Source organism: Mauremys reevesii, linkage group 2 (genome assembly GCF_016161935.1).
Source record: "Mauremys reevesii isolate NIE-2019 linkage group 2, ASM1616193v1, whole genome shotgun sequence".
Classification (NCBI taxonomy): Eukaryota; Metazoa; Chordata; order Testudines; family Geoemydidae; genus Mauremys; species Mauremys reevesii.
In genome coordinates, this window is record NC_052624.1 from 236,683,039 (window position 1) to 236,703,342 (window position 20,304).

Below are 20,304 nucleotides of genomic sequence, written 5' to 3' on the forward strand. Positions count from 1 at the left end.
CAACCCGATATATCCGAATTTGTGTTATAACGCGGTAAAGCAGCGCTCCAGGGGGGCAGGGCTGCGCATTCTGGCAGATCAAAGCAAGTTCGATATAACATGGTTTCATCTATAACGTGGTAAGATTTTTTGGCTCCCAAGGACAGCGTTATAACGGAGTAGAGGTGTAATTTAACTCCCATAGTACCAGAAATCATGTTTGTTATGTAGCTATGATGTGTTTTTAGTAACTCAGCCCAGACAACTGATTAGAATGAAGCATAGTTTTGAATTAGTAGCAGTTAAGTTACTTTGGTTTCCAAGTTTGACTTACAAGTCCAATGTTACAACCTGGCTAAGCGTAGCATACCCAGATACAGGATGTGATCCAAGATGATATTATCTGGGAGGACACGGGGAGGCTCTTCATCCTGTCCGCCACCACAACAAATTGCCGGTTCAACTTGTGGAACAGCTTTGTTTGTTCAACATAAAGCCAAAGCCAGCCAAATATCCAGGGAGCGGAGCCTCTGCTCACGGCTGTTGGAATGGGGCTTCAGGAAAAAGACTGGGAGAAATAGGTCTTTGTTGTGTGGAAGTTGGAGACCAACCCCACATGGTGTTCCTCCGGAAGGTGAAGTTGCACTTTGTCCTTATAAAAATGTAGTATATGGGGGGTGGGGGTCAGATGTGGGGGCCTTGAGTCAGAGACCCTCCTGGCTGAAATTATGGCAACTAGGATTAGGCTACTTTACTTGTCTTATAAAGTAGTTGAGCATGTTGCTAATGGTTCAAACGGAGGCCCCATCAGCCTTAAATGTACCAAGTTCATGTCCCAAGGTTGGGGGGGGCTGCTGAATTTGAAGGGATAGCCTATCTATCCCCTTTAAGAAACCACCACATCATAGGGTTAGCAAAAATGGAGAGGCCCAACTCTCTTGAGTGAAAAGCTGAGATGGCGGCCAGGTGAACCTTTATCAAAGAGTGTGACAGGCCCTACTGTTTCAACCTTAGTAGGGAGTCCAAGACCGAAGGGGGACCGAAAATTGCGATGGAAGGACATGCCTCTGCAAACACAAAATAGAGAATCTTTTCCACTTGGCTAAGTAGGCCGCCCTGGTCGATGGTTTTCTGCTGCCCATAAGAACTTCCCTAATGGGGCTTGAGCATGCAAGCTTGAGTGGATTCAACCACACAGCTTCCAAGCAGTGAGATGGAGAGATTCGTGATTTCAGTGTTGGAGCTGGCCGTGATGTTGACTAACGAGGTCTGGAACTAACAGCAGGGGGATTGGAGTCTTCACAGAGAGTTCCAGCAACATGGTGGACCAATGCTGGTGTGGTCAGGCTGCTGCTACCAGGATGACAGAGGCCTCGTTGCTCTGGATCTTGGAGGATCTTGTGAGTAAGTGGGATGGCGGGGGTGGGAAAAGGAGGGAAGCGAGAACATGTAGAAGAGCTGGTCCTTCCATGGGAGAAGAAATGCACCTGCTAACGAGCCCTGGCTGTAGCTCAGGAAGGAGCAGAATTACAGGCACTTCCTATTGCTCCTTGTGGCGAACAACTCAACTTGGGGAAGACCCAACCATTGGAAGATATCGTTTGTTATGTCTGGGCAAATGGGCCATTTGTGGTTGTGAAAAGACCTGCTGAGATGGTCTGCTAGCTCATTCTGAGATCCGGGGAGGCAGGAAGATTCCAGAAGCATTGAGCGTGTTATGCAGAACTCCCAGAGCTTGCAGGCTTCCTGACATAGGGGAGAGGAGCATGCTTCACCTTGTCTGTTGATATAAAACATCGCTGTTGTGTTGTGTGGTCAGGACTGATGTGCATTTGCCCTCCAGATGAGGCCAAATGATCTGACATGCCAGACGAATCGCTCTCAGCTCTGACGATATAAAGCAACAGCTCCTCTGGAGACTAGAGGCCTTGAGTTCTGTGCTCTCCAAGGTGAGCTTCCCACCACATCGTTACGATTGGTCACCAATGCATCAGCAAAGGGTGTGGTTTGAAGTATGTGACACTTGTACACACCGCGTCAGGGTCAAGCCACCACTGAAGAGACTTGAGAACCATTGGTGGAAGCATGACTGCCCTGTCCAGACTGTTTGCTCGGTCAATACACAGATGCCAGCCAAGTCTGGAGAGGTCCGAGTTTGAGCCTTGCATGCTGGACCACGTACGTGTATGACACCATGTGTCCTAGGAATTTCAGACAACTCCTTGCTGTGGTTGTAGGAAACTGCCTGAGGTCTTGTATGTCATCATGTATGGCCTGAAAACGTGACTGAGGTAGAAATCCTCTGGCCTGTCTCAAGTCTAGTACTGCCCCTATCAACTATTCTTGAGTATTTAGCAGGAGACCCGTCAAAGGTGGATCTTATCAGATTGACTGGCTGATCCACTTGTGTCCTGGAATGTCCATCACTAATCAGTCATCGAGGTATGAGAATACCTGAACCTGTCTTTTCTGCAGGAAGGCGGCCCTGACTGACATGCATTTGGTGAACAGCTCATGTGCTGATGACAGACCAAATGGGAGCACTGAGAATTGGTGGTGAGCACCCACCACCAATCACCACCACCTTAGGAAGTGCCTGTGGGGTGGGATTATGGAAATATGCATCCTTCAAAATTGGGGGCAGCATACCAATCTCCTGGATCCTGGGAAGGAATAATGGTGGCTAGAGAGACCATGTGAAACTTAAGCGTCTTCGTGAACCTGTGAGGTTGTGCAGGTCCAGGATGGGTCTGAGGCCCCCCTTTGCTTTCAGTATTAGCAAATACTGGGAATAAAGACCCCTTGCCCTTGAGCTCCAGCAGAACCTCCTCCATGGCTCCTGCCGACTGGAGTGTTTGTACCTCCTGCATAAGGAGTTGCTTGTGAGAAGGGTCCCTGAAGTGGGGGGAGGCAGGGACCAAGGCATGCCCCGGGAACAAAAAAAACAGGGAGAAGAACCCCCGGTAACAAACTCAAACTTACCTATTTACACTACAACAAACTAAACTATTTACAAGAGAAGTAAGCAAAAGCTAATAGGGGATCACTCAAGCAAGACAGAAAGCACTCCAACAACTATCACTGGTGGTAAGAAGGAACTGGAAAGGCAGTGGGTTGGCAAGGCCCTATAAGCGGCATCAGGGAGGTGCAACTCCAGGGGGCTCCATAGCCGGCCCGATGGGTGCTACTAGGGGAAAAACCTCTGGTGACTGTGCATGTGGTGTGCACACACCTAATTGAAATGGATATGAGCAAGCACTTGAAGAAGCAAAGTGTAGGTTCAGTACTTAGTGGGGAAGGAGAGCTAGTGATTGTCAACACCAAGACGGCTGAGGGGTTTAATGCCTATTTGTTAGGCATTAAATCTATTTGTATTCAAAACAGCAAGGCCTGATTAAACTCATCCTAGGGAAGAACAACTAGGGGAAAATCTTCAAACTGTTAGCAATTAACTTTGAAAACTCATGGAGGATGGGTGAGGTCCCTGAGGACTGAAGAAGAGCAATTGTTTCCCTTTTTAAAGATTGGTCTGAGTCCCAGGGTCCTTAGTACCTTTCAACCTAACTTCTAGTACATTTTCAGGTTTTGAACAAATTATTAAATAATCAGCTTGTCAGCACCTTGAGACTATTAGAGTTATAAGGAATAGCCAGCATGGATCTGTCAAGAACAAATCATGCCAAACAAAACTAATTTCCTTCTTTGATAGGGTTGCTGGACAAATGGGCTGAGGAAGCAGTAAATGTGTTTCTGACAATCCCACATGATATTCTCAAAAGCAAATTAGGGAAATTTGATATAGATTCAATTATGATCAAGGTGCATACACAATGGTTGAAAAAAACCACACTCAGAGTAGTTATCAATTGTTCACTGTCAAACTGGGAGGACATATCTAGTGGGGTCCTGCAGAGGTCTGTCCTGGCTCATTCTATTCAACATTACCACTGATGACTTGATAATGGAGTGGAGAGTATGCTTAAAGTTTGCATGTGACACCAAACTGGGAAGGGTTGCAAGCAATTCGGAGGACAGGATTAGAATTCAAAATGACCTTGATAAGTTAGAGAATTGATCTGAAAGCAGCATGGTGAAATTTGATAGACAGCAGTACTGCACTTACGGGAAAGGAACAAAAAATGCTCAGCTACAAAATGTGGAGTAACTAGCTAGGCAGTAGTACTGCTGAAAAGGATCTGGGGGATTATAGTGGATCACTGTAGAATCCAGGCAGTGGGAGGAAGGAAGAAGGAAACCTACCAGATCTACTATGTCCTCTTGGAGGACTTGGACAAGTAAGCAAGAATAGAAACACACATTGTAAGTGTCTGAAGGTACCATGTCAAAGACGAGATCAGGTTTCAGCGATCAAGACAGAGTGGGAAGAGGTCCTTAGAAACAGCGCATTTAGCTTTAAAACGGATTCTCTATTAAATAGATCTCTCTAGCACAGGGGTGGGTAAACTATGGCCCACAGGTGGTATCTGGCCTGCCAGCCATTTTAATCCAGCCCTCAAGCTCCAGCCAGGGAGTGAGGTCTGTGGCTTGCCCTGCGCAGCTCCTGGAAGCAGCGGCATGTCCCCCTTCCAGCTCCTACACATAGGGGCAGCCACAGGCCTCTGCAGCTCCCATTGGCTGGGAATCATGGCCAATGGGAGCTACAAGGGTGGCACTTGTGGATGGGGCAGTGTGCAGTAGAGCTGCCTGGCCGGGCCTCCACATAGGAGGCAGAAGGGGGTCATGCCACTGCTTCTGGGAGCCGCTTGAGGTAAGCGCAACCCAGAGCCTGCAGTCCTGATCCATCACCCCCACACCCCAACCCACCCTCCAAAACCCTCAGTCCTAGCCCAGAGCACCCTCCTGCACCTCAAACCCCTCATCCCCAGCCCCACCCCAGCACCCTCACCCCTCCCCCTGCACCCTGAACTCCTCATTTCTGGCCCTACCCTGGACTACACTGAAGCCTGCACCCCCTCCCACATCCCAACCCAGTTTCGTGAGCATTCATGGCCTGCCATACAATTTCCATACCCAGATGTGGCCCTCAGGCCAAAAAGTTTGCTAAGAGCCAAGAGGCACTGGCAGGGATAAAACATTGAAGACAAGATTATTATTTTGCAAAACACAGACTCAATTTAGAATATTTATACCGTATGTCTGTTAAGATACTTGAATTACTATATATTTAAAAGTATTGTAGTTTCTCATGCATGTTACCCCTGAACTACCTTTTTAAATACACAACCTTTTATGTGTTATTGTGTGAATATTGTTTATGCAGCTAAATTGTCAATTCCATCAATATTTATTACCCCTGTCAAGGTGTCACCCCCACTCTGAACTTTAGGGTACAGATGTGGGGACCTGCATGAAAACCCCTAAGCTTATTTACCAGCTTAAATCTAGTAGCTACCACCACCAGATTGTTTAAACAAACGTTTATGGGAGAGTCATTTGGAAACTGTCTTCCTCCCCAATATTTCCCTAGTCTTTATCCCCCCTTTTTCTGGCAGGATTGAGACTGATTCACCTGCCACCAATTCCTAGTGAGCTCAGATCCAAAAAACCCTTGGATCTTAAAACAAGGAAAAAAATCAGGTTCTTTAAAGAGAGATGACTCCCCCCCCTCTTTTTTCTTTAAATTAAAAGAGTGAAAGGAATACCTCTGAGATTAGCATGCAAGCTACTCTCAGACAACAGATTCAAAACACAGAGGATGTCCCTCTTGGCAAAAACCTTAGTTACACAAAGACACCCAATTTGATCCTCCCACTATGCAAAAAATGAAGTCACAAAAGAAAAACAAACAATCTAATACATTCCTTCTCTAAACACTTACTACTTTTAAGAAATGTTAAATGGCTGATTCCTGGATCCTTCACTCCGGCACAAACTTTTCTGAACAGACAAAAAACTGATTTCCTTCCTCCCTCTTTGAAAACATCTTGTCCCCCCATTGGTCCTCTGGTCAGGTATCAGCTAGGCTATGTGAACGTTTTAACCCTAAAAGAGGAATTAACCCATAACTGTCTGTTTATGACAACCCCTTATACACTACAGTTAGTCAGACCAAGATGATCCACCAAAGCTGGTATACTAACATTAAATTTAGCAGCTTGTCTTTTCAGTTGCTTATAAATCTGAGTCTTATTTGCAAGTTAAATATTAAGTTTGCTTAGGATTCCAAAAATAGTACATATAAAGGGTGAGAAATAGTAGTTAAGTAGATTACAGACATCAGTATGCATTAATTACTTGGAAATGTCACAATACTTGAGGTTAAATACACCAGTGTAATTACTGAACAGCTACTGTGATGAGAGACACTGAAAGGAAAACTGCTACTCTATCAATGCACTGCTGAACAAACATATATGGTACAAACAGGGGACCAGAACTTTTAATCAGACATTAGAGGAAGGAATTCTGCATGCCATTGACCTCAAAGCCTTTTCACGTCTCCTTACAACATGCTTCCACAACTGTTCCCCCACCTCTCAACAGCTTCCTTTCTTTTACTTTTAAAAAGATTAATACAGTAAAACTGTAAATCTGGATTTCTTGTTCATTTAGGAACTGCCCAAAATGACAAAATCCAACCCCTGACATTAAAGATTAGGTTATTTTTATTTTGTGTGGTTACTATAAGGGACATAAGTGTTGCCTAGATAAGCCAATTTTAAAAATTGATGTGGAAAAGATTAACCAATCATGTGGTGAAGTTGTATTAACAATTCTAAATCCCACCTTACCTAAAGGAATGTGAAAATGCCTGCAATCTGCAGAACGCCAGAGTAAGCATTAAAAAAGAAAGGAAGTTCTGATAAATCTATAGTAAAATTCATCTCATGTAGCTACTTCAAGCACTCGTTTTATAGAAGCAAAAGAGGTAAATGGCAGCACTTGAAATGCAGGGCTGACTTTATTACACTGTTTTCCAATGCAGTTCAATTCTTAAATGGATTACATTTCTATGGGCCAATTAACAGGCAAATAATTTAGTCCACTAATGCAAGACAAGCTACAGCAAGACAGAGGCAAGATAAACAGGAATTTTGCAAATTCCTGCAGTTAAAGCAGTGCAATTGTATGGATTGTACAAGCCTGCAGATGTTAATGGAGTCAGGGAAAAAAATAAAAATAAAAAAAATCTTTCATGCTGGCCAAAACAGAGGAGAATTTTAAATTGTCTTTGGTATTAGTGTGCATGAAAGATACAATATAATAGATGTGCAGTTTTGGCACAAGACAGCAACAGATTCAGTTTGGCAGTTACCAGCTTTTAACTTGGCACATTGGCAATAGTTCATAAAAAGGTAATAAAATCAGGCTCTTGGAATGAAGTTACAAATAGCTTACAAAACAAGAAACATAACTTAAGGAAAGCAAACAAAACACCAAAAGCTATCCATACAAAATGGATTTTGAAGCAAAAGTTTTAGACAGTCATGAGAGAACGTAATGTGCTTCCATAGGCTGAGATAGCCAAAAAACCCAGGAGCAATGACACCACAGGAGTACCGATGAAAATACTTACTGTATAAAATCCTTCTAAAGAGAATCAAGTGACATTAGAAGTAAAATTTTAATAGTAAACTATTTTGCGTACATAAACCTCTTATATGAATAGAATTGAATATAATGATTTTAGGAGTGCATTCCACAAGCAGCCACTCTCTCACCCAGGTCAAGTCAGCAGCAGATGCTCTGCAGGTTCTTGGTATACTAGTCTGTGCCTTTACTCACTGATCAGAAGTACAAGTGAAATTAATAATTCACCCTCCCCACCACCACACGCTGAACTTCAGTAAAAGACTAATGAAACATACTTCACATCTTCCAGCTTCTTTGTGATGACTGAGCCAACTGATGAAAAAGCAGCAGAAGCCTTCTGTCCAGCCTGAGACAGAGTTTCTGATGTCTTCTTATATCTATATTCAAACAGCCAGAGGTAAATAGGATTCCATTAGTAAGTCGACAGACAGTTGCAAGTTGTGCAACATTGATACAAAAATCTAAAAAACCCACATGAACATTAAATCTTTGAATCAAGATGGATATCCAAAATATGCCCCAATCACAAAACTGAAATTCTACAGCCAATTCTGCAGGTGGTCAGAGATAATAATGGTCCCTTTAGCCTTAACACTTAAGTCACTGTCATCAACTCAAGTTTCAGTGCAGGCTCACCTAGAAATCAATTTGCTTTTTCTACATGAAGCCAAGCAACACACTCAATGGCCACTGGAGAAGTGATTTAAACTGCAGGCTGAAACCAAGATTGCTAAATTTTGTGCGGTTCTAGTGAAAAACTGCTTGAAGAAGTGATTAAGAGTAAAGGCTTTGTGCTGAATCTCAATGTTATGAAACCTTTCCATATAAACTTTTTTCTTCATACCTACAGTTACTGCAGATCTTTCAGATATCCACCAGTTGAGTGATGTTAAAAATGACAATCTTTGGAATTTTGTTTGCATAAAATCCCAGGTTCAAGTGCCCATTGTAGTATTGTGCATTTCTTTTCCTACCTCAGGGAAAGATTTATAATAGTTTGCCAATTAAAGGGGGAAGGGTATTGATTTGATTTAGTGGTGTTATGTGCAACACAGAATTGCTTTTTTGTTTATGCAGAATAGGAATCATGGCACTATAAAGACGCGGTTGTTAGAAGCCTCTTTGGGACAGGGACTTGCTAGATTTTAACGAAGCGTAGTTTTACCTTAAATTTGATACCCTCAAGAAGACTGCTACTGTTTCTTCAGACATTTGTAAGTAAAGAAAGTTTGACTAGTAAACGTTACAAAGTTTAACAGCACAGGAACAGTTTTCACTTAGCCAACACAGATTCATGATACACTGAACCAGTGACAGGGACATACGCTGAAGTAGAAGTCACATCTTGCCAGCCTTTGGTAATGTTCTGCCTCAGTTCCTGCAGTGAATTGATTCCTAGTTTCCTCTTGATCTCTGCTAGATGCTTCTCCTTGGCAGCTAGCACCTGTGAGAGCGTCTGGATTTCCTCTTCTACCTAGGGCAGTATACAGTTCAAGGAGGAAGATCAGTTAGCAAGTGATGTAACCAGTTAGCAATACTTCATTTAGAAAGTTAACTGAACATTTAGCACAGAGGTCCCCAATGCGGTGCCCGCGAGCACCATGGCGCCCGCCGGGGGATCTATGTGTGCCTGCCTACTGGCCGCTGGACAAGCGGCCACCGAAATGCCGCCGAGAAGCAGCAGCAATGTCAAGAAGCACCACCAAAGTGCATTTCGGCGGCTGCTTGTCCAGCGACCATGCTTCTCAGCGGCTAGTCGTCCGGCGCCCGCCACACAGGTTGGGGACCACTGATTTAGCATGATGAAGTAATTTACAATGGATGCCATGTTTTAACACTTCCTCTTGTGTTTTAGAAAGGAATCGATGTAAAAGGGTCTTTTTATAAAAAAGGACTGCAGACATTAGGAAGAGACCAGTGCAAAAAAAGGTTTTAATCTCCTCCAGTTATTTCAGTGTTTTTGGAAGACTGGATGATTTAGGAGATTAATAGGCTATAGGGCCTCATTTATCTACTCATCCAGATTAATAGTGAATAATTGTCTACAAGACAGTTCGGAGATCTAGGATTGTCGTAAGGGACCTACCATACACTTTTATGCCTCAATCCTGACATGAAAGGACTGTCAAGACATGGTTACAGGGACTAGTGAAGCCTGCACTGTACCTGTTCTGTGCATAAGATTTGTGCTCTTGTAAAAATGAAGGGTATCTGCCCTGGAGACTCAAGGTTCTTAAGAATAGACTGAGATTATTACACTTCTTAAAAGCCAAATGCCAAGGTTTGAGCCTCCAACATGAAGCACCCTATGGAGACACTATCTTCAGATGAGAGGTGCTCAACCAATCTGCCTATATATGAACACCACTACCAAACAGGCCAGCAGAGGCTAGAGAAATGACTAGCTGGGGAATGCCAGCTTTATTCATCAACTCTAGAATATGTGAAACGAGCATTTAGGTAGAGATGTTCAAACTTAAGGGTCTGAAGTTAAACTATATGGAGGCTCTAGCAGTCTTTACTCCTGAGGGCATTCTGCACCTAAAAATTCTGCATGCAATATTTTAGAATTCTGCAAGTTTTACTTGTCAATAAATAAATGTGGAGGCTCCAGCATAGCAGTGGGGAGCACAGGCCACTGGCTGCACAAAAGGTGGGAGATCACCCTGCAGCCTCCCCAACCCCAGAACACGAACTCAGTGGTGAGGCTGTACTCGACCCTGATACCACACAAGGCCTACCCCAGAAACACCCTGGGGCCCTCTCCCTGTGCACCAGATTGGGGCACGCAGGCTCAACCAAGCAGGATCTGAGGGGCAGTGTGGCGCTAGAGGATTCTGTGTGGGACAGTCTGGGTGCAGGCAGCTCAGTAGAAGGTCTAGGTATGGGGGGTCTGGATGCACAGGCTCATGGGGTGGGGGGGGTACCAGGTGCAATGTGACTCTGAAGGGGCTTCCAAGTGAAGGTGGTTGGGGCTCAGTGGAGGGATCTCAGCAGGGGACTGGGGCTGGGGGGAGTGGGGCTTGGTGGGATGGGGTCTGGGTGCTAGTGGGGGGAGTCAGTGCCATGGGGGTCTGGAGGCAGGGTGTCTGGGTGCAGAGGGCTCCAGTTGTGGGGTTGAGGTTCAGTGGAGTGGGGTTCAGGTATAGCTGGCTAGGGGGATTCTGGGTGTATGGGGTGAGGCTTGGCAGGGGTGTCTGGGAGGTGTCATAAACAGATAGTTAAGGGTTAAGGTCTCTTTTACCTGTAAAGGGTTAACATGCAGTACCTGATGACCACCTGACCAGAGGACCAATCAGAGACAAGATAATTTCAAATCTCTGTGGAGGGAAGCCTTTGTCTGTGTTCTTTGTTAGAGAGTTCTCTTTTTGGATCTAAGAGAGGCCAGTCATGTCTCCAAGTTCTCCTGGAGTAGTTTCTACTATTCAATAGTGAGTATTAATTAGAAAGGCGGATTAGTCTTATAATTTGATTTCTACATTTGCAATTGTGTGTTGCTGAAGGAATTTCTTTAATTCTGTACTGTTACTTTGCTTTTACTGAGAAAGAAAGAAAGGAGGGGGGATTCTCTCCAGAGATTGATAAGTTTAGACCTGTATATTGTTCCATCTTGGTTACAGAGACAGTGACTTTCTTTTTTATTCTTTATTAAATTCTTTTCTATTAAGGACTTGGTTGGGCTTTCCTTGGGTGGATTCTCAGGGAAAGAGGAGGAGGGAGGTATCCCTCTGTAGTTAGATCCTGGTGTGTCTCTCCTAGGAAAAGGGAGGGGGAGGAAGCAGGGGGGGAATGGTTTATTCCTCCTGGGTGTAAGAACTCCATGGATTTGGGGCTCTTGGGATCCCCTAGGATTTTGGGGAAGGACTGTGTCCCAATCCACATACCTGATTGGGTGGTGGCAGCTTTTACTAGATCTAAACTAGGATTTTAGTTTAGAGATAAATTTCATGCAGGTCCCCATATTGGAACCCAACAGCTCTAAGTGGGGGTGAGACCTATGACAGGAGGTCAGGATGTACAGGGGTTGTGAGGATGGGGGAGCAGCTCCCTATACAACGACACCTCCTCCCCACAGCTGAATAGTGATGGGGGCAGGAAGCAGGGGAGGATGCTGAGCTTCCTACAGCCACAGGAGGTTTTGGGGGTGGGTCTGACAGCCCCAGCCACTCCTTGCAAGGGAAGAGGAAATCCCATCCTCTTCTGCCTCCAGCCCAGCCAGGACTAGCAGCTCATCCCAGCTCAAGGTAGGAGCCACTGGCTGGGGTGTCCACAGCCCCACAGTGATTTCTCTGAGCTGCTCTGGGTGCCTGAAATGTCGTACCTGTGTTAATAGGGAGTGGTGTATGACTGCTCTTGCAGCTTCCCCATCAGAAAGTCATTTTTCTGCAGGGAAGCACAGAAATCGGTGGGGGAAAATGAATTCTGTGCACATGCAGTGGTGCAGAATTCCCCCGGGAGTAAAGTATTATTTGAGTGGCCTGATTTTTCCGGTTTCACTGAAACTAGAGTGCTCAACAGCTTTAGAAGTAAAGGCTTTAGGAGCTTAGTTCATTTTGGCTCATTGATAAGGTCTTTGTTTAAAAACAATGTTTACTGCTGGTATGAATTAAGGACAAGATTAATTTCCTTGTTAACCATTAGCAGTAAGTGTGCACATCAATAAACACTACAAAAAACCCCAAAACATTAGCAGAGTGGGTGTTTTACTATTGGATTCTGAAGTTGAAGTGTGAAGGGAAATGGACAAGGTGTTCAAGCCTGGGCACCTAAAGAGACACTTAACACTGTATTTAGGCATCTACTGAAAATGGCTAGTTATGTAATGCTGGGCACTGATAGCTTTAGCTGACTTTAGTGAGATTTGTGAGATTTGTGATTTGAATTAAAATCAAGGTAGATTGAATGCCTAAAGTTGGGGACCCGAAGTTGACCATTTTGGTCAGTGCTTCCCAGACTTCTCTGAACTGGCTGTCAGAATAGAAGGATCTTATTCAAATTTTCAACTTACTCGTTTCTGAAAGATTTCATTCAGAGTGAGAGCCACTTGCATAAAGATTGTTCTTTACCTTAGCAAGTTCTTTTCTTAGTTCCTCCTGTTCTTCTTCAGAAAGATTTTCTGCCATATTAACGGTAGCTGCAGCATCCTCTCCTACCTCAGGTACTGTGTCTGAGCTCAGCAAACCTGGGAGAGAAAGATTAATAGAGTACTCTATTCACTAAGACAAGATGGTAGATGTATTGTGATCGCCATGGAGACCACAAGATTTGCTCGTGGCAAACACTACAATGCCAGAGTTTGCGTACTAACGAGTCCTGAAATCCTTAAGGCAATTGTTTTGGCACTTATATAAGGGCCTCTTAGTTTGACATCAGCATTGAAGTCAGCATCCTTAGTTTGGAAGGCTGTTTCTTACACATGTAGGATGGATAGAAAAGAAAGAAAGCAGAAATCCTTGAATCTCCATTGCCCAGACCCCTGCTGTAGCCAGGGGGGAAGTACTGCCTGTCATCCTTTAGCCTACCAGTCAAGTTCTCAAAGAAGATACAGGTAGCACCTAGCACTAAGGTGGGATCAGAGAACAGCCATATTCTCTAACTGGGGCTTGGGAAAGAAGACCTTGTTAAATAGACACCAGGTCTACAGCTTTTTTAATACATCTCTGCAGACAAATGAGGAATTTTATACTCAGGCCATGGCTACACTTGCAGATGTAGAGCGCTTTGGTTAAACCAGCCTTCGGAGAGTGCACCAGGGAAAGCGCTCCAGTCTGTCCACACTGACAGCTGCAAGCGCACTGGCGTGGCCACATTCACGGCACTTGAAGTGGTGCATTATAGGCAGCTATCCCACAGAGCACCTCTTCCCATTCTGGCACTGTGGCTTGTAGGAAGGGGGTGTGGGGCATTCTGGATCCTGTCCCAACACCCCGTGATGCATCGCTTTGCATCCCAGCAATCCGTGTTTCTGTCCACATTTGGTACCATCGTTCAACAGTTTCTGTGCAGAGCATGCTTTGTCTTCCCTTTCGGTCTGCGGGAATGGAGCCCGAACGGCTGCAGAACATGCTGACAAGTCTCGCCAGCACATCTCGTTTGGCAGTCGAGTTACTGTCACTTTGGATCTTAAGCAGTGAGGAGTCTGACAATAATATTGAGTCACGTAACACATACAACACAAAAATGCTTGTCACATTCACGGACATACTCACCGCTATGGACCACCACTTTTGGGCTTGGGAAACAAGCACTGAGTGGTGGGATCACATTGTCCTGCAAGTCTGGGATGACAAGAAGTGGCTTCAGAACTTTTGGATGAGAAAAGCCACTTTCGTGGGACTGTATGCTGAGCTTGCCCCCAACCTGCAGCACAGGGACACGAGATTGAGAGCTGCCCTGCCAGTGGAGAAGCAGGTGGCTATTGCAATCTGGAAGCTGGCAACTTCAGACAGCTACCAAATCGGTCACTAACCAGTTTGGAGTGGGAAAGTCAATGGTTGGAATTGTGTTGATGCAAGTTTGCAGGACCATTAATCGCATCCTGTTCAGAAGAACCATGACTCTGGGTAACATGCATGACATTGTGACTGGCTTTGAACAAATGGGTTTCCCTAACTGCAGAGAGGTGACAGATGGGACTCATTCCTATTCTGGCACCAGCCTACCTAGCCTCTGAATACATTAACTGAAAGGGGCATTTCTCCATGGTTCTCCAGGCACTTGTGGATCACTGTGGGTGTTTGACTGACATTAACGCAGGCTGGCCTGGAAGGGTGCATGACGCACACATCTTTCGGAACACTGGCCTGTTCAAGAAGCTGCAAGCCAGGACCTTTTTCCCCCAGACCAGAGGATCACCGTAGAGAAAGTTGAAATGCCCATTGTGATCCTTGGAGATGCCACTTACCCTTTAATGCCGTGGCTCATGAAACCCTACACAGGGAGCCTGGACAGCAGCCAGGAACGGTTCAACTACAGGCTGAGCCAGTGCCGAACGACTGTGGAGTGTGCTTTTGGCCATTTGAAGGGTTGCTGGTGCTCTCTTTATGGGAAGCTGGACTTGGCTGAAGACAGCATCCCCACAGTTATATCCATAATATTTGCAAAGGGAAGGGTGAAAGCTTCACTCAGGCATGGGCCTCAGAGGGTCAACACCTGAAGGCTGAATTTGCACAGCCAGAGAGCAGGGCTATTAGAGGGGCCCAGCATGGGGCTGCAAGGATTAGGGATGCCTTGGAGGGAGCAATTTGAGGCTGAAAGCCACCAGTAATGTCTGGTGCTCTGTACGGGAGTTAAGTGCAGTGGCTGTGTTTGGTACACTGACTTGCAGTTGTGGAAGCCAGTAAAAATATAAATAATTTTGAAGAGATCTTAAAATAAATTAGTTAGCAGAAGTCAGGCCATACTGTAACCTTAATGACGTAAGACGTGAGAGAGCAAGATAGTAGTGATAGACAGGACACAGGTGGACAACTGTGTAAGTTATTATGACCTTGCAATCACTAAAAAAAATGCTTGCTGCTTTTTTTTAGGATTGAGACAAAGATGATTTTTTTTTTTATATAAAAAAAAAAAATGTGTTTTTTTACTTTCTGTATTATTGTTAGAAATTGTCTGTAAAAGGTATAAAGGCTTGGCTGTGATGATTGTTTACCAGAGAGACTGGACTGTGTGTCCTGTCCTATGGCACTCTCTCCCTCCATGGTAATTACTGGAGAAATAATAAAGAATTTGATTTTGCTGCACCCAAACAAAAAGTGAGAACTGAGTTTTTCTTCGACACAGTGCTTGTTGCTTTCCTGGGCATTTTGCTTTATGCACTAAAAATGTTTTCAGAGTAAAAAACTCCATTTATTGAAAAGAAAATTCATTAAAAAAAGTAACACAAATACCAAAAAGGCAAAGGGGTGGGGTGGGGACCAGTTCACTCATAGGCTTGAGTATGTCCGGATTTCATACTCTTGAATCCTGTCTGGACTGCTATGCACCCAGTGCTACACTTCAGGATAGCTATAAGGCATGTTGAGGGGGGTTGAGTACAGTGGATAAGGGTCGTAGTTTTTGTGGGTGGGTGATGAAGCTACGGGTGTAGGAGGCAGCTGGGGCGGTAAGAACCCGGATGTTGGGGAAAGTGGGTTGGAGGGGACATGGGGGCACAAGGGGAAGAGTTTTGGGACAAGGACTGCAAGGGGGGGCAAGCACAGTAGTGCTCCACCTGCATGGCAATGAGCGCCTGGATAGAGTCCGCTTGGCGCTCCATTATGCTAATCAGCCCTTCCGTGCTTTGCCGCCGGTGCATCGCGTTTTCCTGGCGGAAAACTCCTTTCGCTTTCCTTCCACTTCTGTGCCTTTTGATTCTTGTTTAGAGACTGCTGCATGACTTCACGCAGCATGTCTTCTTTGCTTTTACGCAGCCTCTTCTGGAGTCTTCTCAGTCTGTCGGCCGGTGATAAGAATGACGGCTGAGATCTGAAGGTTGCACTTAGACAGGCAAAATGCAACACTTAACAGAGGCAGCATTGTACACACCAGACAGAGCAATGATTCCCCTGCACTTAAGTGGAGGGGGGGGAGGAGAAGAGAGACAAAAACCACACACACACTTTGCCTGTCCCAAAGCAAGTGACATAACCCACAGGAGCTCCAGAAATGTGAGTAAGCACAGGGTGCGTAGGGACTGATTGTTCCATGGCTGTACTGTCCTCGGGTTTCTGTGCCTTGGAAAGAGTCAACAGCTGCAGGGGGCACCTACCCTGAACACTGTCCCAACATTCTCCACAGGAGTTCGTCCTGGAAGATCTCGCTGCTGAGGGTGGCCAGGGAAGCCAGGGAGGGTCTTCTACTACAATGTGGCTTCCGCCCTAGCCCATATGCACCTTGCCTGTGTGCAGCAATGGTCCCCTCGCACATCACTGCACAGTGGCATGGACACGTTAGCCTGACTGGGACAAGAACCATGCTGGCTCTCCCAATAAACCTGCGCAGGCACATTACCCACAGTCTGGCTGAGACTTTTGAAGAGATCACCAATGCCGATTACCACGATGTGATAGACCACATCAATGTGCTATTCTGCATCTAGGCACGCTCTTACCCTCTTCACCTAAAGAGCCTGTACCTAAAAACTTCCTTCCCGAAAAGAAAGCCGCTTACCAAGAACCTCCTCTGTAGTTTGTCCTTCCCCAAGCACCGGATGCCATGACTGGCTGCCTTCCTCCTGGCTCGAGAAGAGCTCCTGGCTGCATGCATCTAGGGATTCTGATGTGTCTGTCCCAGCCTCAGCACCATCGCTCGCGCTTTCCTCCTCCCCCCGCCCCCATGCTGGGCTCAGAAGCATCTATGGTGGTCATTGCCGTGGAGGTGGGATCATCCCCAAGTATCGCGTCCAGCTCTTTGTAGAATTTGCAGGTCATGGGGGAAGCACCCAAGCGGCCATTTGCCTTGCATGCTTTGCGGTACACATTCTGCAGCTCCTTCAATTTAACCCGACACTGCACCACATCCCGGTCACGGCCCCTGTCCATCATGGCCCTTGATATGTGCCCGAAGGTATCATAATTCCTATGGCTGGAGCAAAGCTGGGACTGCACAGCTTCCTCCCCCCCAAACACTGATGAGGTCCAGCATCTCACCATTGCTCCGTACTGGGGATCGCCTGGTGCATGGAGGCATGGCCACCTGGAAAGATGTGCTGAGAGCACTCCACGCCTGGCTGAGCAAACAGGAAGGGGATTTTCAAAATTCCCAGAGAATTGAAAGGGCTGGTCTGATGCTTGGTCACCTGAGGACAGGGCAGCAGAGTTCAGAAGTGATGACCAGAGTGGCTAGAACAGGCATTGTGGGACACTTCCAGAGGCCAGCGTGCGTTAGGTGTCCACACTGGCGCCACAGTGCTCCAGCGAGAGCGCAACAAACGTTATTCCTTTCAGAGAGGTGGAGTACCAGGAGCTCTCCAGCCACAGAGTCACAGTGCTCTACATGCCTTGCCAGTGTGGACAGGGAGAGAGGTAGAGCGCTCTTGAAGGCTTTATTGCGCTATAACGCACAAGTGTAGCCAAGGCCTTAGTTTTGAATAGCCAACATAGCATAGAGAAGGAAGGGTCAAGATCTCTACTTCTCTGCTGGAGCCAGGATGAGAACCATCTTTCTCTAGCCCCTTCTCTTCCCACCCTCTGGTGACTGCTTGTGTTACTGCACCTGACCAGACATAGGTTCTCCGCAGCAGCTGATACTGCCCTCCCACCCAGCGGGTCTGCGATTAACACACATTAAAAAAAATTAATGCACTAATTGTGCTGTGTGTTAATGGTGATTGACAGCCCTAATTACAAGATGACTGGAACAGTCATCTGAATTATCTATCCATAAACAGTTTGTGAATTCAGTGCTAATGAAACATGCCAGATTGTCAGCAACATCTATATATTTGAGGAATAGGGTCAACATAAACAGTACAATCTTCTTCACATCACAGCATGCCTCAATTTTGAGCTCAAGACCACCCAGATCAAGACTGTAGATAGGCTTCCATATGCATTTAGTCTTCAACCTCTGCACCACTCACCAGCAAAGGTGGATTTTGTGGTGCCACATTTTCAGGAGACTGGAAATCACTGCTATTCAGAATCCTCCTCCCCTACAGCTAGCGCAAATTAAGTTACTCCTGAAGCCAAGGTTTTAACCAGCCTTCATAGTAGATCTGAACTTCTCAAAAAAAGCTTAAAAACCTCATCCTCCCAGTAGCACATGGAAAGCTCTCCATTGGATGTGGGTAGACAATATTGACACATTGCTAGCAAGTGACTGACCAACTCAATTTCACCTCAAGACATAAGTAACAGTTGTTACCACCTAAGACCTTTAAAGGTCGTAAGAAGTCAGAGCTCTCTAATCCCCTTATTTTGCAGAAGAAAATATCTTTCCCCGTTTTAAGAGTTCTCCTCCAATGTACATTTGGGATACTGTCAGTTCTTTAGGCACTAAAGTCTGGACTGAACAGATTAAGAGGCTAGATTATTTAGCAAGCATTGTAGAATGAAAACAGAGGATAAACAGTAAGGTGGCATTTTTTCAGAATTTTAACTAGTTTGATAACTAAAATACCCCACACAACTTGTAGCTATCTTTACAAAAACTAAGGGATGGCCAAAATTAATACAGTGAAACCCCGCTATAACATGACGTTTGGGGTCCAAAAACTTCCATTGTGCTAAATGCGGGGTCGCGGTATAGCAGGGTTTCAAACCAGTCAGTTTGACAGTGGTCCCCAAAGCGGTGCAGTGATGTGCAACACCTAGTGCCCAGCAGGGGAGAGGAGCCGCAGCCCCACGCCTGCCGGGGACAGAGAACTCCAGGGCTGTGGGCGCCGGCGCTCTCTGTCCCCAGCAGGCACGGGGCCGCAGCTTCTTTTGAAGCTGGAGAGAAGCTGTGGCCCTGCACCTGCCAGGGACAGAGCACCGGCTCCCACAGCCCCGGAGTTCTGTCCCCAGCAGGTCCGGGGCTGCAGCTTCTCTCCCCTGCAGTGGTGTTGGGGACCACTGTTACTGTACAGTACTGTGAAAACGTTATTTAAGTTGTATCTGCCTTAAAGGGGAGCCAACCTATGAAGTATCATGATAGGCATAATAGTTTAAAGCCCAGGAACAGAACGGGGGGGACTATTCCCATGTACATTAATGATTTTTCTTAATCTGGCCTGCTAGTGATCTTAAGTTTACTCACATAACTGCTTACAGGCTAATTGGAAGGGATTTTTGCTTTGTGATTCACAGAGGAGAGGCATGAAGTACCTAATTTACAGGTCTGTCAAGTCAGTTTCCCTGATTTTGCTAGAGAACACTTGGTCATGTTGAGGATGCGTACCTTGAGTTCCCACATTAATTTAAGGTGAAGATGTTGGATAGAGTTGTCATTGTTCCACAGGAGTCATTGGTTTTCATTTTAACTTCAATCTGGGAAGAAGTTCTCTAGCTCAACTTTCACTTGTAAATTATTTCATTAAATTCTCTAGTCAGTCTGATGAGAAAATACCTGTCTTTTCTCCATACTAATACCTTAGGCCTCCTATCTACAGAGGACCAAGTGCCCAGTCTTTTCTATCATGCTTCTGACTAAGTGGTTATTCACCCACGAAAGCTCATGCTCCAATACATCTGTTAGTCTATAAGGTGCCACAGGACTCTGTCGCTTTATCTATCCCTATAGTTTAGCTTTAAAAAACATGCTTCTTAACAGTTCTGTCCTCATGGGGGGGGGGGGGAGGGAGGAGAGAAGAGGGAGAGGTACCATATTCTTTTGCATTATTTACCATTTATTAGTTTACAAGCAACTTCTTGTTCATACTGCATTCAGATCTGACCAGAACGAGAGCAAATGTGTTCACTAGCATAAGGAGCGGTGGATGAGGCAGGAATAGAAGCAAACAAATGAGCATAGGAGGGTGCCAGAGGTTCCCAGTTCTCCAGCTGGAGAATCTTTTCACAAGTGTTCAAGACAAATTCAAAGTGCCAGTTCATATGCAATTATAAATGTTTAACTTTAGACCAAGAGCACCAAGAAGGCTTATTTGGTACATGTGGCACTAAAAGCAGTATTCATCCCAATCAGACTCTAACTTTCTTGTGCACACAAACAGCAGTTTGCACCAGGGTGGGGGGAGGAAAAGCTATGTGGGAATTGTAGTTTAGACTTTATGGGCCTTTGTTAGATTGGGAAATACTTCGATACAGAACCAACAAGAGTTAATGTCCAATTTCCACCTATTTGGGGCACTGG

General features: G+C 45.5%; 1 protein-coding gene across 2 annotated transcripts in view; it reads right to left on the minus strand.

Annotated features, from left to right (window-relative positions):
• Positions 1–20,304, minus strand: part of TPD52 (tumor protein D52) — a 216,284-nt gene that overhangs the window by 155,381 nt on the left and 40,599 nt on the right. For both annotated transcript variants that reach the window (XM_039523247.1, XM_039523246.1), the window contains exons 2-4: positions 12,600–12,715; positions 8,859–9,007; positions 7,809–7,910 (exon numbers count right to left, since the gene is read on the minus strand). In XM_039523247.1, coding sequence (XP_039379181.1) covers positions 7,809–7,910; positions 8,859–9,007; positions 12,600–12,715 — 367 coding nt within the window. The remainder of the gene's footprint in view (positions 1–7,808; positions 7,911–8,858; positions 9,008–12,599; positions 12,716–20,304) is intronic.